Consider the following 21,039-nt stretch of genomic DNA (forward strand, 5'->3'; position numbering starts at 1 on the left):
AAACATGGCTGCTCTTCAGAGGACCTGGGGTTTGATTCCTGAAATCCACCTGTAACTCAATACCAGGGGATCTGATGCTTTTCTGGCTTCTGTGGGCACACACGTGGTATGCAGACATATATGTGAACCAACACCCACACACAGAAAATAAATATTAGAGTATATTTTGTAAAAGAATCAAAATAAGAAACGAAGTATTTTCAAATTCTAACTTATTTTTCTAACTTAGAAAAGATGTTCCTTTGAAACAATTGGTACATTTTAAGGTGAGTTGGGACTTCCCTGAGTTCACAGAAGCAAGGCCAATGCAAAGGAAACTCACAGGAAATCCTTTAGTGATAGGAACTTCAATATTGAAGATGAGGATCCGGGCTCTGAAGCGAGTGCAAGCTTTGATAGGTTCTTTGGGGCCACAAAATATGCAGCCAACACTGTAACGGAGAGGGAGAAAGTGAATGAATAAGCACGAAAAAGATCCACTTGTACAGAAACTCAAACAATTAAGCCAATTAGAATGTTTTCTAAGGAGTCCCCTCCTGAACTAAAAGCACAGCTTCATGAATTATAGCTTCCATCTCAAGAACATGGTGAGCTTGTGTGTCAACACCAATCAACTCCATTTTAGATGGCATTTGCAACAATTAAATTTGGCCAAATAAAATTCTGGCTAAGACAGAACTAGTGGATTGCAAAACTCATGTACCCTGATGTCCTCTATCTGATACAAAGGCTGTTCAAACTTGTTTTCTTACTCACTTGATTTTGATGATATCCATCCCAACCAAAGTAAGGCTAACGTGATCTCCTGCTGCTGCCCAATCAACAGGCTCATCGTGCAGAGTGATTCCTGGAAATGAGTAAAAACCAAAGCCATCAGTGAAACACCTCTGCACAGAGCCAGAGCAACCCAGGGAGTCTGGTGGGGTGAGCTTCATCGCTGTACTCATTGTTTCAATTTGAATGGGTTAGGAGTGAGAAGCAGAACCAAGCGTGGAGGAAGTAGTTCCTTCAGACCTGACGCTCTAGGGCACCACCCTAAACACGGTGGCTGGTGTCTGCCCACAGGAAGCCGCTTTCTTGCCATTTAGTCAAATATTTCAAACTCACTTACCCGATGAAGCAATAGCCTCCCAGCAGACTTCATTCAAACACTGCTACTGCATTAATGGGTGCAGTCACAGTTAAATAGTCCAGATTCTTAAATGACTCTTCGTGCCATAAAGACAGGACTGGCAAAGGAAGGTGGCTGGGAATATCTTATTCCCTGGAGCTCTTCTGCCTTTCCTTTCAATTCCTCCCCGCCCCAAGAAAGTTCCAAGACATAGCCTAGGCTGGCCTTGAACTCTCTGATCTCCCTGCCTTTAACTCCCATATTCTGGGATTCTAGAAGTGTCCCCTCATACTGGGTAAACTTTGTTTTCAATTAGAGAATGACCTAAACGAAGCCCTGTGTTCTCTGGGGGAGCTATGGAACAAAACTGTTCAGAGTCTGAGTGTCCACTCATCTAACCCTGCTCAAAGACAGGTTCTTCCCAGAGAGTCTGCACACCGTGAGTATTACAGGGGAGATTAGGCAAACAGCAATAAAATTTAACTTAAAAATCACCATACCTAGTCACCTCAAAACAGGCCTGAAGAGCAATTTCTTAGGGCTTTATGTAGCTTCCTTATTCCAGGGCTTCTGAAACAAATCTTGTGCTATTTCATTTGATGGGTTAGATGTACAGGTTAAATTACTTTTCGCTGAAAGCTGTGTCTTCCAATGAAGACAGTGTGCAGGCTAGCCATGGCAGGACTGTTCTGGACTGACATTTTTAATAAGTTATAATCCTTCATTTCTTTATAGCACTATGCTTTTCTCCCTTCTGTGACATTCTCTTCTTGGACAATATTCTTGGCAGTGGGCAGAGTCTGTCCAGACAGCCAGGCAAGACTCAGAGTAGAAGCTTCTCCCACCGCTCCAGCTTCTGGGAACAGCTGCTCACCAGAGGGACTGGCCGTCTCCCCGTGGAGCAGAGCAGCACACGGCGGCAAGGAGTGTGGGGCTCTCCCTTACAGGTGTCCACAGGGACACAAGTGCAAGGCCTGTGGTAATTTTAGGACCAGGTTCTCAATTCTCAACTGCTGGTTATTTAAAATCTTTTTTTTTTTTTTAGTTTATTCTTTCAAAAAAAAAAAAAAAAGTGCATTAGCAGACAGAAATTAGTATTTCCTAAGTGTTTTAGTTCTTTGATGTGTGTGTGAGTGTGAGTGAGTGTGTGCGTGCACACATGCATGCACACAAGTACATGCACATGGTGGACGGAGGTCAAGCTCAGGTGATGTTCCTCAGGCACCAACAATCTCAGTTTGTTCTGTTCTTATTGTTGAAGGCAGGACTTTGCCAAGTAGTTTGGCTGCCAGTGAAACCCAGGGACCAGCCTGCCAGCCTCTCCAGTGCTGGGATCCCTGTCACGTGGGTTCTAGGACTGCACACTAATGCCAGCCTGTCACGTGGGTTCTAGGACTGCACTAATGCCAGCCTGTCATATGGGTTCAAGGACTGCACTAATGCCAGGCTGTCACATGGATTCTGGGACTATACTAATGCCAGGCTGTCACATGGGTTCTAGGACTGCACTGATGCCAGGCTGTCATGTGGGTTCTGGGACTGCACCAATGCCAGGCTATCATGTGGGTTCTAGGACTACACCAATGCCAGGCTATCATGTGGGTTCTAGGACTGCACCAATGCCAGGCTATCATGTGGGTTCTAGGACTACACCAATGCCAGGCTATCATGTGGGTTCTAGGACTGCACTAATGCCAGGCTGTCATGTGGGTTCTAAGACTGCACTAATGCCAGCCTGCCGTGGGTTCCAGGAATGCACTCAACTCTTCCTGCTGGCATGGTGAACACTTCAGCTGGGCCACCTCTGCACCCAGTGTTGCAGGTCTTAACCACCTTAGAAGCAGAAGCACAGAGCTACACTTGCAACAACAGAGCTATGGAAAGTGGATCTTCTTAAAATACACATTATTTTTCATCGAACCAGAAATGCCACGGTCTGTGGCAGGCAAGAAGAGTAGGGTCAACCGGAAATAGAATTTGTCACTCCCATGTAACCTTCAACTATAGGTTCCACATACTACCTACCTAGGTATTTATCAACTCCTTACACTCACTACCTGTGGTAGCTCACACATGGACTCTCAGCACTTGTGAGGCTATGGCAGGAGAGCACAGAGGTAAGGCCAGCCTAGGCTACAGACTGAGTTCAAAGCTCTCCTGAGCTGCAGAGTTAAGACTTATATCCAAATACCAAGGGCTGAGGATGTGACTCAGTGGTATTTCTGCCTAGCAGGTATCTAGAGTCAATCTCTACCCCCTGAGGGAGGGGGGTAGGAGGAGAAGGGCAGACAGTGGCAGGAGAGTTTGAAAACTCAAAGTTTGAAAACTGTACATTCAAATTTACAGCCCTGCCAAGTACAACTATGAACACAGACCAAAGACGAGCGGTAGAGGGTGTGCTAAAATGTTAACGTTTCCACCGGGTTAGACTTCAGCTTATACTTTACAAATAATATCATTCTACTATAAAACATCTTCCATTTTACCCAGAAGTCACAGAATTGGCTAGAAGTCAGATTAAGGTTACGTAGAACTGAGCATTTTCTAAGATAAATTTAGATAAGAACATATACACACGGAAGGCTAACCCTTAGGCGGAAAGAGTTATCAATGATCATCAACACACACAGTATACCTCTGAAAAAGCAGTGGAGATGGCAACTTAAGTTAGCTCCACTTATGTGTTCCTATATTTACCTTAAACACAGAGAGAGGGGGGTAATCACAGGTATCATGTATAGGCATAAACATGATCAAAGCTGTTGATTCTGAAATAGACTCCATGGGGACAAGTTACCTGCCACTGACTGGATTCTTTAATTTCTTCTACAAATTATAAGTTTTTAAGTATCTGTCAGGTATGTATGCAGTTGGCTCAGTCTTCTACCAGATTTTATGACTCAGTACCCAAAACAGAATGTTACCAGGGTTAGAATGTTCTATGTACACACAGCCATGTGCCACAACAGAAAAAAAAAAAAAAATCGTTTGTTTTCACATTTCAGTGTTCAACAGTCAGTATCATTTTGACAGTTAGTTACAATTTCAGTAAGAGGATATTGACTCCAGAGTTATAACTAGACTACTGAAGAAGAAATCTGCTGTCTCAAGACCTGTTAGCAAAAGCATGCTGCACACTGGTCATACCTTTCGCAGTACAGGTTTCATTGGGTGGCATTGCTAACAGTCGGTCACCAGTCTGGATATAACCAGCTTCAATTTTACCAGTCACACAAAAGCCAGATCCTTGATCTGCAAAACATACCAACACCCCATGAAGCACATACTACTGTTATCTGGTAAGCGCCCACTGTGACAGTTCTTCCCTCCATCACTACAAAAGGCAGGAGTTAAATCAACACCAAGCCCTGGTCAGGTTAGAAATCTTAGGACCTCTACTAAATAGTCACACTCACTTCCAGTTTTTCTTGCAAATAAAATTATTCATATAACAAAAAGTGAAGGTTCCTTCCTTTCCAAATGTTTACTGAATGACTAATAGACCAGGCAATCTAAGCTCCGGGGTAAGAGAAGGAAGCAGAGGCCATTTTCCATAAGAAACCTAGCCCAGTACAAGAGAAAGACAAGAGTGAGTGAACCTGAGGACCACAATGTGATTTAAAGGAAAAGGAAAACTTGTGCCCCTAAGAATCCACGGTGGTGCACTGGGGTGCAGCTCACTGGCCCAGCACATGCAAGGCTCTGGGGGAGAGAAGGTGGGGGCCGAGAACTAAGGGTAAGATGCTAACAGCTTTGGGAGATTCAGGTGGCATACCTAGAGTCTCTATCTATTCTGAGGCTGAGGTGACTGGCTGAGGTGACTCAGGGTGGAGACATAAATGTGGGAAGCATCCAGATGTGGGCAGTAGGGGAAGTCATGGACATTACTTCATGAAAAGCATTTAGTGAAATCACTATTTCAGAATCTGAAAAGAAGCCTGCACAGCCAGGAGACAGGTCACAAAAAGGAGGTGGCAGGAGAAAGTGAGTCAAAGAAAACCAGGAAGGAAGAAAGTCTCATGATGGCTATGACAACAGCCATCATCAAAAAGAATGCAAATGTAAGTACAGGAGGAGTCAGAACTAGAGCGTGTGTTAGCTCAGGGGGCACACTCAAGGACACGCAAGGCGGGAGCTGGGGAGCTGCCCAGAGAGACAGCAGCTCATCAGACACCAGCTGGAGGACAGCAACTGCTCCGGGGTCCTAGCAGATAAAGGACCATCTCAAGCATTTCCACAGCCCTCTCCCACCACTTCTCTGGAGACTAATTGTGATGATGATACAGTTCAATTCCATCCCATCCCTCTGCTTACATTCATTTCTTACTCATTTACTAAATGCATGTTGTGTCAGGTACTAGACTACATCTTGCAGATGCCTTTCAAGGGTTCATAAAATAAACAGCAGAGAAACCACTGCAATAATGATTACCAGTGCAGGGCTGGGGGCAAGGAACACAGTGGGGGGCCTGTATGGGCAGGCCCAGAGCAACCACTGTAAAAAGGCACTCTTTATTTTCTGTGTGATAATAGGAGACAACTGACATCTTTATAATATCAATTATCCCACTCTATCAATATTATATACTTTAGCTCATAGCTTTTATTCTACTACCGTTCTGTAGTTTTCTAGACAGGGCCTTCTACCTATGTTTAAGTTAGGCACATTCTTAGGTACTTAGTATAGCACCTTCTCCATCAGTCTGAACCTTTGCCTCCCTCAGCTCCAGGGTGCAGGGTTTCCTGGTATCTTAACCACTAGTCTTTTATCATAGTTAATGGTTCTGATTTCTCATATTAATTTCCCCCTTTGTCTATGTGATACTATGTCTTACTCAAACCAACACAGGTGGGTAGGAAACAGGCAAAGAGAGGAAGGAACACTAAAGCATGAAAACATGGAGGGACACAGTGTGTGTGTGTGTGTGTGTGTGTGTGTGTGTGTGTGTGTGTGTGTGCGCGCGCGCGCGCGCGCGCGCGCATATTATTAACTTTAAAAGTATACTTATTTAGTGTCTCTGCGTGTGTGTGTTCAGTCACCACAGAAGAAAACCTTTAGGAGTTGACTGTCTCTTTCTGCCATGTGGGACCAAGGGATCAGACTCGGGCTGTCAGGCTTGGTGGCATGTGCCTTTACACAGTGAGCCATCTCATCAGCCCCTTACTCTGGAGGTTAAAAAAGATGAATTATCCAATGTGTTTAAGGTCAGGAAGATAGAGCTTAGGCCGCTTTGCCCCTGACAGGTGACTGTAAAGGGGAAGTGGTGTGTAAACTGAAGAGTGTTCGGGGGCTCTGGGTCTGGGCCCTGTGAAGTAATAGTGAAAGCCTGGTGCTCATCCTACGTTCATGTGGACAGGATGAACCCAAAGACACCACGACAGCTGGAGAAAATGAAGCACAAAGAGTAGACGGGCAGCGTGACAAAGCAGGTCTAAAGAGCAGCACTCACCTTTGAAGACATCCGACACACATAACCTAAAAGGTTTCTCAATAGATCGTTGAGGGGGCTTGAAGGAATCTGGTAGGAAAATGGCAAACAGTTCAATTTAAATGACAGGACTGTGGACATTGCTCAGGGGAAGAGCACAGTCTGCTCAGGGGCCTGGTTTTGATTCCCAGCACCCTCAAACCCAAAAAAGGAATTATTTTTCCACTACCTCAAGTGTGCCCATCATTGCCTCTCTTCTTCTAGAGAAAGAACTTATTCTGTAAATGCTAACAGGAAATGACTGTCATTCAAATACTTTACAACTATAAACTGTATTTCCCACATATCACTTCATTGAATTCTAACTAGTCTGTAAGACAGTTCTAACCTCATAACCATAACCTCATAACCAGTTCTAACCTCATAACGTAGCTTCAACGCGCTACGACTTTAACTAGTACACATGATTTCAAAACTAAGAGCCCCATTTCTCTGATTACAAATTCTATGCTTTTCATATGCATTGTCTCTCATAAAGAACTCCAAATAATCGATATCAAGTTTATAGCGCATCAAAACAATGGCAGCAGTATACGTACCAATTTGTTCTAATAAACATGGTCCCTTATACCACTTCGTGAGCTCACTTGACTGTGACCTTGTGGTTAGATTTTCACCACTGAGACCACTTGTAGGGATAAAAGCTACGTCACTCTCCTATTAACAAGATGGAAGACAGACACTTACTTATAGAATACTATAAGCAAAAAATGCAGAGACTCATCATTACTACAACCAGATCAAGTTTGCAAACCGAACAGCAACAGACTTTCCAAATGGTAACTGGCATCAGCGAAGTGTAGCCCTGAGGTTACCTGAGCCAGTAGTTTGGAATTTGGGGGAGATCTGGAAAATTCCTTCTAACCATTAAAGCATATTTACTCGCTGACGTAGGCATATTACAGATTTTTGCTGGATAAATTCTTTTCTGCCAACATGCCTCCGTGACCTCCTTAAGCTTTACTATCTAAAGTGGTAGGTGGGAGAAAATCTCTTATCACATAAAATCCAGGCCAAATACTCAATATATGAACATTTTAAAAGTCAGTATTAATATATTTAAAAGAATATATTATATACACATACCAGAAGAGAAAGAAAAATAGAATTAAACATACTCAACAAGATAATATTAATAAAGAAGGAAAGGGAAGGATAGGTATAAATAAGACTATTATACATTATGGAGAAGCCATAAGGTATCATATATTTTATATTTCTTTAAAATCACATATAATACATGTAAGTGTGTGTATATATATAGTTTTAATGAAGCTATGCCACTTGGGTGACAAGACTACCCTAAGAGCCATAGACTATCTAACAAAAACTCCAGTACTAGGCATAAGAAACCTTTCAAGTTGTTGGTGAGGGGAGTCAAGAGATTCCCCAAACAATACAGGGTATTTCTGGTTGTCTCCAGAAGTTGCAGGGAAGACGCCGGTGCTGAAGACACCACACGGGGGAATTGAACTGGATTTGTCCTTAAAGCCGCCTCCCTGCGGATTAGCAAGCTACCAAGGGAGGGAGGAATCAACAGTCCTGCTCAGCTGAGACGCCTCTGCACTGCAACAATGAGTAGCATGGCACGAGAACCCTGGAGGTGCAACAGTGGTACTTAGGCCTTGGCAGTAACCAACAGCTGTAAAACTGGATTCAAGGCCTGCTTAACAGGAGAGAAATCACGCCTGATCCGGGAAATCTGTGCCACCACCCATGGCTAGTGAGGTATGGATCCTAGAGGAGAACCTACTTTGCCACTTTACTAAACTAGTACATTCCCCAAGTGCATTCTAAATACCTATTCTTTTACCCATAGATAACAGTAGCTTCTCAACCTCATGAATGAAGCGTCTCATTGCTGCAGATGGACCATTACAAAAGTGACAAATGATCAAATGAAGAGAAGAAATGACTGTGGGGTGCCCAGCTCCAACTGATACACCTACAACATAATCCCACACACCTAAGGCTCAAGAGACATGGTGGAAGAAGAGACAGAAAGACTGTAAGAAAGAGCCAGAGGGCCAGTCTGCTGCAAGACTGTCTCCTAGAAATGATGGGAAATTACATCTGTGACACCTCAATAATATGTATGCTGGAGTAAAACCAATGACAGAAGCAGCAGACAGGCTAACACAGAAGGGGTAAGTTTTGTCTAAGGCTCCATCCTTTGTCAAGCAAGGAATGCTGAGAGACAGAAAAGTAGTCTTCCCCAAGGATGAGCCAATTGATTAACTAGTACCAAAGTGTTAGCCCTGAAGTCATATGCATACAAGCAACACTAAATGGACTCAGCAGGTTGTACTTACACACATATAAAAGCAGAACTAGAGAAAAGGAGGCCATGATTTGAGAGTGAACAGGGAGGGTGGGTATCGGAGGGGCTGGAGGGAGTGGAAGGGGAGGGAAATGGTGTCAAGTAAAAATTCAAAACCAAAAAGACCCGAAAAGAATATTAATATGTTAGCTTATTTTCTTATGTCAGTAAGATGACTTAGAGAAATTAACAAACTAGTTTAATTTAAAATCATCATACCTTAAAACCTGCTTGCTTAAGAAAATGTCCAAGTTTTCCAGTAATCTCTTGAAATCGTTCTTGTTGCCAATTTACCTGATAAAGATCCAATTTATAATTAGAGTTATGCATGAGAATAGACAAATAAAATCAGAATTTTTATAATAAAATGTACATAGCCAAATATATAAAATATAAATTAAAATTAAAACACAGAAAAAAAATCTTACCATTAATATGACCTAAGGTTAACTTTTGCTAAAACAGGAAGCCAACAATCTCTAACAGTTAGAATCTAATAGTTATGCTACAAGTGATTTCATATTTGGAGATAAAAGTAATTTATTAAATCATGCTTTAACCAAACATTAGATTAAAATAAAAGTACTGACATCCACCTCAGCCAAGCACACTAGACAAGTAAGTATGTAATGTCAACTCTAGGTCATATGCAGAATTTAGGTGTATGTATACCAGTGTCTATAATTATGTGGAAATACATATGATAAGAGGAACGTGAACAATAAAGTCTAGAATCCTATGTAGTGGCTACAATATGAGTATTTACTAAAAAGCTTTCTAGTTTTCTCTACATTTGAAATTTTTCATACAAAAATGCTAGAGAAAAACTAATACTACACACAATAATAAACTATAGAAGAACTAACAGAGAATATTGATGAATACGGAAGTTAGGGTGAAGAAAATACCTAAACACAAAAATAAGCAAAATACATATTGTATATGTCCAAATAACCAAGATGGAAAATGAAGTACAAACAATGTACAAAGGAAAAATATACTTAAATATTATTGCTATTCATAAAACAATGAAGTTATTAACAAATGAAGTATGCTTTGTATATCAAATTAGAAAATTTTTTTTCATCAAAGTTGATTTGCCCGTTTATGGTCATAAATACACCACATGTGCCAAGAGTAAATAATCAGTACATTTCTCAAAGGCACTCATATCATATTTAGCAAGTTTCAAAAGTTATATGGCCTGAGGCCCAGAGAACAAGCCATTTCAAAATATACACTTACATATACCCACAACCAGAACAACTAGAAATCTTCAAAATTAGACTGTTGGAATGAATCATATCCTTAACATAGCCTACAATAAAGCCATAAAACTTCTTTATCCAGGAAAACATGCATCAGAATATTGTCAACTTTTTACAAAGGACATAATCATATATTATAACCCAATGGTTGTGATGGAGAGAAAAAAAATGAAAACTCTTATCCAGAAAAATAAAATTGGTGGATATACAATAAAATGGTTTTACACTTTCATTTTACAGTGTAATTGAAAAGTTTTAAGTTCCAAACGTCATTTTGAAATTAAGATATTCTTGCTTAAAGATTAATAATACCATGTTCGGCTAATTAAAGGATAGCAAATTTGTTTTTACTTAATATGGCAGCTAGACTAATAAAATATACACCAGTTCCATCTATGGGCATCTACATGGACAGGACAGTCCCATCTAAATTTTAATTTGTTTATTTTATGTGCACGAGTGTTTTGCCTCATGTATGTATCTGTACCACACGAGTGTGGAGTACCTACAGAAGCCAGGAGACAGTGATGGACTCCAGGGACTGGAGTTACAGACGGTTGTGAGTTACCATGAGGGTGCTGGAGACAACCCCAGGTCCTCTGAAAAAGCAACAGATGCTCTTAACCCCAGAGCCATCTCTCTAGCCACCAGAATATCATCTTGACAACAGAGACGAAGTCCCACAGAGCCCTTTAGATACCTGATCCATTTTATTGACAGCCACAGCAAGCTGGGTCACTCCAAGAGATCGGACCAAAAGGCCATGTTCCCGCGTCTGTCCTCCGGTCTCAAATCCAGCTTCAAACTCTCCCCTGCTGGCGTCAACAACTAAAACAGCTACATCAGCCTGAGCAAGGAGAGAGAATCAAAGCTAGAAAGAACGCCACACTCCTTTCATGCAAAGGACAGGTTACTCAATTAACCATTTGGTCAGATTTAAAGGCAGGCTGAAACACGACCCCAACCCGAAACCAAACACCAAAGCAAATGGGAGATTACCACAGACAGCTTAAAATTTTTCACTATGATTATATACTCGTGTGACACCAATAATAACAAAATAAAGAACAGGAAGAGGTCAGCAAGATGGCTCAGCAGGTAAAGCTACTTGCTGCCAAGCCTGACTAGATGAGTTCAATGTCCTCAATCCATATGCTGGCATGAGAGAACTGATTTCCACGAGCTGTTCTCTGACCACCATATGAATAATGTGTCTTAAGCACAGACACACACACACACACACACACACACACACACACACACACACACACACAAATACATAAGAATAAAAAAGAGCAACAAGAAAGTCTATCCTTGATTACAAAAAAATTAAAATGCCTAGCCAGAGGGGGAGGGGAACATAAAATTAAAACATAAAGATGGCAAATAATCTGGAGTGTCATCTTTACCAAAAAAAAAAAAAAAAAAAAGAATAGAGTTCTTTAGAAAATTAGGTAAGATATAAGCCAGGAATTTGCTCAAGAAGTACAAATAGCCAAAAAGTTTAAATTTAAAAAGTCCCCCATTTAAAAAGAAATCAAAACTACATATTCCCAGATCCTATTTTTAGATGTCACAAGGTTTGTCATTTAAAAGACAAAGTAATTCACTGGAGGCAGCAGGGGTGTGCTCTTGTACACATTTGTTATGGGACTATACAACTTCCCAAAGGGCATTTTAAAAGTAAATATCAAAAGCCTCAAAACTGTGCACATTTTACTTCCCATTACTTCCACATTTGGGAATTTATCTTACAAAAACAATTATGGCTACAAAGATATTCAGCTATGAGAAGATAACCTATAATGAGAAAAAATCATGGCACAAATTACCAAAGGTCACACGTTCATCTTCTGCAGCTACTAAAATAGACCCTTGTAGTGGGACATCTGTACACTGTGTGAACTTGTACTGCTGTGACTAGTGTAATAAGAAGCTCAACAGCCAATAGCTAGGCAGGAGGTACAGGCGGGACTTCCGGGCATACAGAGACCTTGAGAAGAAAGATGGAGTTGCCAGCCAGACATGGAGAAGAAACAGGAAGTGCAAGAGGAAGAAGAGTAATGCCACTGGGCAGAACATACATTAATATAAACCGGTTTATTGAAGTTATAAGAGCTAGTTGGGACAAGTCTAAGCTTAAGGCCAAGCTTTCATAATAAGTTTCCGTGCCATTATTTGTGAGCTGGTGGCCAACGAAAAAGCTTTCTACAGAACCTTGCATCACAAACATTTCTCCTTTCATACTCAAATCTACAAAACAGAAAGAAAGAAAAAGTTCATATTCCCTGTCCGCCTTCTGGTCCCCATGACTCTTAGGTTAACCATTCTTTGTGCAATTCTACTTCCATCTTGGGGAAGTGGTTTACAAAATTTTGCAAAACCCTATGCCCCATTTTTCTTCTTCCAGGTCCACTCTTACCAATCATTTCTGCCAAGGTCTTGTCTGGGTAGGTTTCAGAGACACTCAGGCCAGGATGACTTAAATGCCTTATATTCATTACCCTTTTGAACCATGAGACTGGCAATACAGTTTCTCAAGGGTCTGCTGATTTCCAGTCACAGCATTAAGTGCTCTCACCTCTTAGTACAGTCCACATAGCTTTTAGTTGTTTGACAGGCTTTATTGTTGTTTTCTGTACTGTCTGGTTTACAAGAATTTCACAATGATTACCATATAATCCTTCCCATGCATAATGGGAGATGAAATAGTCATAAAGTAAGTCTAGAATCTACACATAATACCACATTCTTTACAGAACTTCTCATGTAAATTACACTCAGCACCCATCCGCTCGGCATGGTAGCACACACCTATGACCCCAGCATGTGGAAGGTGGAAACAGAGCCCAGAGTTACATTCCAGGTTAGTCAGAACTCACAGCAAGTTCCAGTCTCAAAAACACCAAACAACAACAAAAGTAGGATTCGGGTACTCTGTCCAGTGGGATGACTCCAGCTTAATTCTACTTTAAAGTGTTCATTACCATGTCAGACTTTAATTTTAGCAATAAGTGGGGTGTGTGTCAAGAAATCTACACTTGCATACCATAATTTTCACAGCAAAGTCTCTATCTCTGATACTTCCACAGTGTAACATGGCAGGAAGCTTAGATAGCACAAATGTACAGGTCATGAAAAATACAATATATCTCAATTTTTTTCTAGCCTCTTAAAAGTAAAACTTTCAATTTGAAAATATTTTATGAGTTAAAACACCATAATTGCAAGCTTGGTGGATGTCAAAAACTGAAGATACAATCAGTATGAATTACTCAGTTAAGATATAGGTACCTGGGCTGCTCCGGTGATCATGTTTGGAATGAAATCCTTATGGCCTGGAGCATCCATTAATGTAATAACTTTGGTTGTGGTTTCAAACTTCGTCATGCCAACATCCATTGTTACTCCCCTTAAATAAAACATAAAATGGTTAAAAGCTACTATATAGTGATGTGAGCTAAACCTCTTAATAATAAATAGGCTTAATGACAACCTAAATTCTTCATAATGAGAACTCTTTTACCTATTCATTTTGTATAATGAAGCAAAGGACTGAGATATCAGCTATAACCACTAACCCTGTATGTTTTGAAACCAAGATTGTATATATAGCAAACTCAGTCAAAATGATAGGTTCCCATTTCTTTGATGTTTGTCAAGAAACTATAAATACGAACAAAGAAAGCTATATATACACATCTCTAGATGAGAGAAAAATAAATACACATGAAGAAACGATAACATGACAAATGATACTTTGAGGAATTAGCTTCTCTAACGTTCTAGTGTTTATATGTCACTAATTATAGAAATATACACAGACAACTTTCACTTGCAAAGTTAGCCAATAGATACAATTTGAATACAAGAGTTATCAGATGCCCAATTTTTAACAAAACTAAGAGAGATAAATGGCAGTTTGCTTCATATTCCATTTCAGCCCTCTTAGAGATCAAACCAGGAACTCTTTTCAGACACAAAACGAAGATTCCAATTATAAGAAATCCTTAGAAACGGCTACAAGAGCCCTGAGTCATGGGACCTCGGAAACGTGAGAGGAGAAATCAGTTGGGCAATAAACTAGGTTTGCTCTAGATCAGTGGTTCTCGATCTATGAGTCACGACCTCCACAGGGATCAGATATTTGCATTACAATTCATAACACTAGCAAAATTACAGTTATGAAGTAACAACAAAGTAATTCTATGGTTGGGGGTCACCACAAATGAGGAACTGTATTAAAGGGTCTCAGCATTAGGAAGGTTGAGAATCACTGCTCTAGACCATTCAAACTAAATCAAGTTAGCCTTCCTTTAATAACAGGAGTCCCAAAACTACAATAATAAAATAGAGACCTGCCATGGCAAAGGGGAGCCGGTCTCCTTAGTGAAGCCATTTGAGCTTGCCAGAGTGATGCCTAATCCTGCTGAATGGTCTCCAACACCTAGGGATTTATATCCTTTCACAAAGATATGAAAATGTCCCCCAGCTTATTAATTTCCATTCTTCCACACCAATTTCACATGGTGGAATAAAGAACATACCAGTTTTCAAAAGGCCATTCAGCACTATACAGTGGGATGAGCTAAAAGCACTTCTGATATGTACTCAGCAACTTCTGCTATCTACAGAATGGAGGAACGGTCTAAATTATAACATGGTGGGAGATAGAAGGGTAGCAACCACAGTGTTACTGCAGTAAGCAGATGTCACAGCCGGAAGGCTCAAACGCTCGCCATTGTAGGAATCCGTGCATAGTAGCGCACTTGCGCTCAACACTGACCCATAATGAAGTAAGTTTACTAAGTCCTTCCAGCTTCAATTACACGCTTCTCAGTCCACTAGTCCACATGGTCAGGTTGTGCAAAGAAAACAAAGCCACAATCTTTGACAATCTGTCTGTTAAGCCGGTGGGAATTACTTGGGCTTCTGAACTGCCGTCACACATAGTGCTACTGTTTTTTTAAATATGGCAAGTAACAGGTTAAAGGGTAGAAAGCAGCTTTGCAATAATATACAGAGAAAAAGATACCCACTCTAGGGAGAAAGACCATGATGATACAAACACCCAGTTATGAGAAACACTAAAGATTGATATAGCCTGCTTTACTGAGAACTGACTTACTTAAACTTTATAATGTAGAGAGGACTGCAGAAAATGAACACACTCAGAAAAGCCTGCAAATCCAGATACACTCTCTAATCATACTCAGGTTAAAGCCATCAGACACATTGCCAACTGTTCACTTGAAGAGCTTGTACAGGGTCTCATTCTTTTGACATAGCTGGTCTGTGTCTGTCATTTTCATTTATGTATATGGCCTCTGCTTCTCCATCTCTGATAGCCTTAAGTATGATATACACTTATGCTTTAAAACACTTCAAAAGAAATACTCTCATATTCTGGACAGAAATTGGTGATTATCTTCCTCCTTCTGTTAGAATCCACCCAAATGAGCACTAAGTCCTGAGACAGACAGAAGGACTAACTGACTAGACAGATTCCACTGCTTCTTTTTGGATGTCTCACGAGAACATAGACCACGAATTAGAAAACAGTGGAGGCCTCTATTCTGGACCTGCTGGGCATTCTGAATGTAAGCAGAAGACAGTTTTGCTCTTTCCCTTTCATTCATAACCTGGTGCAAGACTGAGTCAAATTCAACTTTAACTCCAAGTCAAGACAGCGTGACAGGCCGAGGGAGTGACAACTGCCAGCTCTTCTTGCTGCCAAATCAACTTAGGGGATCTGCTGCTTCGGGAGGTGGGTCGGGCTTTGCTGTTCAGTTCTAGATAAATATGCTTAACCTACTCCCGCAGAATAAAAGCATAAACAATGTACAAAACAAAAAGATGTTTTAAGTTTTCTCTAAGGCATTTTATGTTTTACATATTCAACACACATTGCACACTTATTTTAAAAGGACTGTATTATTTTAAACTGAAAATTTTGAAATATAGTGACTACCTTTCCCTTTCTTCTCCAGTCTCATCCAAGACCCATGCATATGCAAATGAAGCCTTGCCAGCCTTTTTAGATTCTTGTTCATATTTATGCATAGTTCTTTTGTTTACATTACCCAGCAGATAAAGCATATGGCCCATCAGAGTACTTTTCCCAGCATCAACATGACCTAAGGAAAATTGATTCAGGATTAATACTAGGTACATTTTCAGATGTTGTTCACACTGAGGCATTGCATGACTGTAATTCAATAGCTCAGGGCAGTATTGGGAGTAACAAATACCGATTTTTATCAAGGTTAAAGTGCCCAAACAGGGTGTGTGAGTGGAGGGTGTTGAGCATATTATTTTAAAGAGGATATTTTTCCCATTTTTAAAAAATATATATCCCATTTTCAAAGTGTTCACCAATTGCAAATGCCACAAGCCAGGTCTGATGCCCTCCTTGGTAACATGGTACCACTGCACCCAGGGTGGCTAGGATGCATTATGATGCAATGCCTCTTTGCCTTAAGTCTCTGCTGCCCCCAGAGGTTGAGAGCCCAGAGCAGCTCCTCCAGACACTGCAGAGCACGGCATACCAATGACCACCAAGTTGAGGAGCTGCTTCCCGCCCTGCCGCTTCTCCAGTTCTGCCTTCACGTCGATCTGCTGCCTCAGCCTGCCAGACTTTTTCACTGCTGGTGGAGTTGAACTCAGCTCTTCTGATGCTTGAATGGAGGGAGGTAGGAGGGCAGATTTAGGAGTGCTGGTCCCAGGAACATTAGAAGTAATGCTGCCATCATCACCAGGAGGTCCTCTGTGAAGAGCAGGCAGACTGTCTCCATTTTCCTCAGAGGTTAAGCTACAGAAAGCAAGGTCAGGAAGCCATTTTAACTGCTGTCCTATTGTGTCAAAGAGCAGAGATGCCTCTTTGTAATCCCTTACAATTTGGATCTCAGCTAAGTGATTCACATCTGTTAAGGTGGACATGAAAGGTGACCAGAGCCAATGCACACAAACGCAGACTTGGAATTCTGGGAGAGCTGTCTACCAAATACTAGATGCAGCCAGGTATGGTGTTGCTCAGTCAGGCTACAGTCAGCAACTTCTGCATCCTATGAGGTACAGGATGCTGTGTGAAACTTTCAAATGCCTCGAAGATCGGAAAATAATCATTCTGGGCCAAGGCCTACAGCGATTGTTATGACTGAAAGAATAAGTTGGGGAACAATCTTTTCAGATACTTTCTCATATCATTTTATGATCTTAACTAATTAATGTGATTTCTTATTTCTAAACAAACTTTCCAAAAGTAGGACCATTAATTTATAAATCTAAAGGATTAATTTTTCTTCTTGAGTTGGGCACTTGGACACTAATTTATACTAACGATTTTAAGTATAGAGTATCTGTCTTACATGTGATCTTTGAATCAGTTCTACTTACCTATGTTCTAGAGGTATTGTTATACTTCTCAATGTTAATAAAACAGAGTGCCTTCCAAACAATGAATACTTGTGTGCAAATATATGGAGAAATGAACTGTCAGTGTATATTTTACATTCTCTCATCTAAGTACTGACCTTGTTAAGTACAGAACCAGGTGTATTTGCAATGAGATGATCAGGATTGAGTATATTTGCGATGGTATATTAGCCACTGTGTGATAACCTAGCTCAGTGTTTGGACTTATAAAAGCAATACTTTATTGACATTGACCTTCACCAGTTACTCGTGTACACAACATTTCTCTTTCTTTGTCACTTTACCCAGTATTTCAGTTACTGGTTTAGGAGCTCTGTGTGTATCTCCAGTACAATATAGTACTTTAAGCTTAGGTGCTGGCTGCTAAGACCTCTGAAACATTCCACATCAAGACTGTGACATTCTTAATTGTAAGAGTTGTGTATTTTATTTATTTTGTTTAATCAAAGTCTCCCTAGCTGGACATAGTGGCAAATGCCTTTAATTCCAGCACTCAGGAGGCAGAGGCAGGTGGATCTTTGTGAGTTCATGGCCTGCCTGGTCTACATAGTGAGTTCTGGGCCAGCCAGGGCTACACAGTAGAGATCCTGTCTCAAACAAAACAAAATAAGAGGTTCCTATAACAGAGTTAAATATAACTCAACACATAAGAATAAAAAGGTTATCTGCATCAATTTAACCATAATTAAGAGAGAAAGGATATTAGCAAACTTTAAGAACTGAACCACAACTCAAAAAGACCTGAACAGGTTAAAGTTACATGATAATGTGAGTTCCATCTCACCCATCACTGAACTAATACACACTGGAGGAATCCTGCTTCCTAGGCGAGTTCTTTCCCACACTGAACCTGAAACTGAGTGAATAAAAATCTTGCTTTTAAATCCCAACACTTTAGTGGGAGACTATTAAAGTTCTTCCCCACCTAACATGGGGACATACATTCCCATTACCACAGATTTTTATAATAAGAGATGCAATAAGGCTCCTGAGACTCTATTTCAAAATGCTGAAAGGAGAAGTCATCTTTGTTAATATTTGATGACTTTCCCCCTTTTATGCTTTGGTAAGTGATGTATACATAACTTATAAATAATACGTTTTGTTTTTTATAAGACAGAGACTCATGGAGCCTAGGCTGGTCCAGAACTCTATGTAGCTGAGGATTACCCTGAACTCCTGACTTTCCAGTCTCCACCACCTCTCTCCTGTTAAGACAGAAAGTGTTTGCCACCACGCCCAGCAAAAGTGTTATTTAGACAATAAAAATTCTGAACAATCTTAAAGATGTGAAATATTGACATTTTACAATTCATTTGAGACACATATAACTCTCTTTCTTCTCTAGGAAAACTCCTAAATTCTAGAGACTGACTTTAAAATAGCAAGTACTATCAAAGCTGACTTAGTCGGGGTTTTTTTTTTTTCTTTTTTGGTTCTCTTTTTTTTTTTAGATATTTCAAATTCGAGAACTTTGTAACTGCATGTGTTTTTGATAGTATGAACCATCTTATTCAGCATAAAAATTAAGAGGGGTTAGAGAGATAGCTTACTGGTGTACAAGAGCTTGCTGTACAAACATGATAATCTCAGTTACGATTCCCAGCACCCATATTAAAGCCAGACATGGTGACACATATTTGTAATCTCAATGCCAGGGGGTGCAAACATGCAGATCCATGGCGCCCTAGCTAGCTGTCTAGTCCAAATGGTGAGACAATGGTTAACAGTACATAATGCTCTTCAGAGGACGCAAGTCCAGTTCCCAGCAGCAACCATGGGTGGCTTACTCAAACTTCCTCTTCTGGCATCTACAGGTACCTACATTCATGTGCACATAACCCACAGACACATTTACACATAATTAAAAACATGTAAATATTTAAAAATAAAAATGTAAGGTGGAGAGCAAGCAAGAACAATGCCCACTAATCTCTGGCCTCTGCATGTTTGCATGGGTGCATGCATACACACACATTCACACTCTACATCCACACACATAAATATGCAAGCACACACACAAATACACACATTCACACTCTACATCCACACACGTAAATATGCACACAAACAACTACACACACACACTACATCCACATACAAATACACAAACACACATAGATACTACTGCATCCACACAAATATGCAAGCACACACACATACACTCGCTACATCCACATACACAAATGTGCAAATACACACACACACACACACACACAAACTATATACAAACACACAAGAGTTGAAAAGAACTTCAAGGCAATATTTTTGTTTTATTTTCAATTTTTTCCTTTAATTTTTGCCTGCATTTATGTGCTCCAGTGTGTGCAATGCCTGCAAAGGTCAGCAGAGGGAGCCAGATCCCTTGGAATTGGCACTACTTAATGGTTGTGAGCTGCCATGTGGGCAGTGGGAATTGACCTGAGTACTCTGGAAAAACAGCCAGTACTACTTACCACTGAGCCATCTCTGCAGCCCGTGACAGTAGTAATAGTAATATTTAGTTATTAGGAGTCAGTGAGTCAGACTCACTGACTCCCAAGTGCTGCCTGTCTACACACCCGGAGGTACTAGCATGCCCTGTCTCACAGAACTAGAGTCTACAATTGTTTAGTTTTGTTTACTTTAATGTTACAGTAACTATCAATCACTGACAGCAGGAAACGCACAGTGAGTCATACAATGATAAAGCTAGAATCAAAACCAAGTTCTCACTCTCTCTCTGTCCTTTGCAATACACAAAGGGCTAGTGGTGTAGAATACAAAACTGAAAAAGATGTTCTCATCAATTCCTAGGAGACAATGGATGCTTTACAGAGGTGAGGGACCGAGTCTTACCCAGGCACTTCAAATCCCATTGTTTGCTTCTTCCCAGATACAGTCATCTTAGCAACTTTGGGCACAATTTCAGACTCACTCTGAGATGAACGAGATCCAACTGATTTTCCTAATTAAGGAGTAAAATATAAAAGGAGAATTAATTTCCAGAAATATGTGGTATATTATAAATTAGAGATCATGACGAACTTACAGAGAATTCATGTCCCTGAAAATACATCTTTTCTTTAAACGGGGAGTTGAAGATGCCAAAAGAGGATTGCTTCTTGTGGGAAATCCCCGACTGTCTGGACACCCAAGTTTAACCTCACCAAATCTCTTCCTAATTTTGAGCTGACTGTTGAGTTTCAGTATTAAGAGTTAAGGTGGTTTCTGCACTGAGCCTTATTCTGACATTTTACCTAGATCCTCTACCTACCTCTCTGACCACACCCTTTCACAATACTAAAATTGTCTGGTCAGTTAGCAGATGGCTAAACTATTTTGATCCTCTAAGATTTATCAACTGGTGAACAAGTTGAAAGTCTGAGGAATTTTGCTGGCACAGTTCATGTGTTTTACTTGCATATAGTACTAGAA

General features: G+C 40.5%; 1 protein-coding gene across 2 annotated transcripts in view; it reads right to left on the reverse strand.

Annotated features, from left to right (window-relative positions):
- The window catches only part of Hbs1l (HBS1 like translational GTPase), a 72,650-nt gene that overhangs the window by 7,408 nt on the left and 44,203 nt on the right, over nucleotides 1-21,039 (reverse strand). For both annotated transcript variants that reach the window (XM_036168621.1, XM_036168623.1), the window contains 11 exons: nucleotides 20,461-20,569; nucleotides 16,737-16,999; nucleotides 16,160-16,325; nucleotides 13,483-13,600; nucleotides 10,889-11,035; nucleotides 9,140-9,214; nucleotides 7,140-7,257; nucleotides 6,562-6,630; nucleotides 4,259-4,363; nucleotides 757-847; nucleotides 323-431 (listed from right to left, as the gene is read on the reverse strand). In XM_036168621.1, the coding sequence (XP_036024514.1) occupies nucleotides 323-431; nucleotides 757-847; nucleotides 4,259-4,363; nucleotides 6,562-6,630; nucleotides 7,140-7,257; nucleotides 9,140-9,214; nucleotides 10,889-11,035; nucleotides 13,483-13,600; nucleotides 16,160-16,325; nucleotides 16,737-16,999; nucleotides 20,461-20,569 (1,370 nt within the window). The remainder of the gene's footprint in view (nucleotides 1-322; nucleotides 432-756; nucleotides 848-4,258; nucleotides 4,364-6,561; nucleotides 6,631-7,139; nucleotides 7,258-9,139; nucleotides 9,215-10,888; nucleotides 11,036-13,482; nucleotides 13,601-16,159; nucleotides 16,326-16,736; nucleotides 17,000-20,460; nucleotides 20,570-21,039) is intronic.

Source organism: Onychomys torridus, chromosome 19 (assembly GCF_903995425.1).
Source record: "Onychomys torridus chromosome 19, mOncTor1.1, whole genome shotgun sequence".
Classification (NCBI taxonomy): Eukaryota; Metazoa; Chordata; class Mammalia; order Rodentia; family Cricetidae; genus Onychomys; species Onychomys torridus.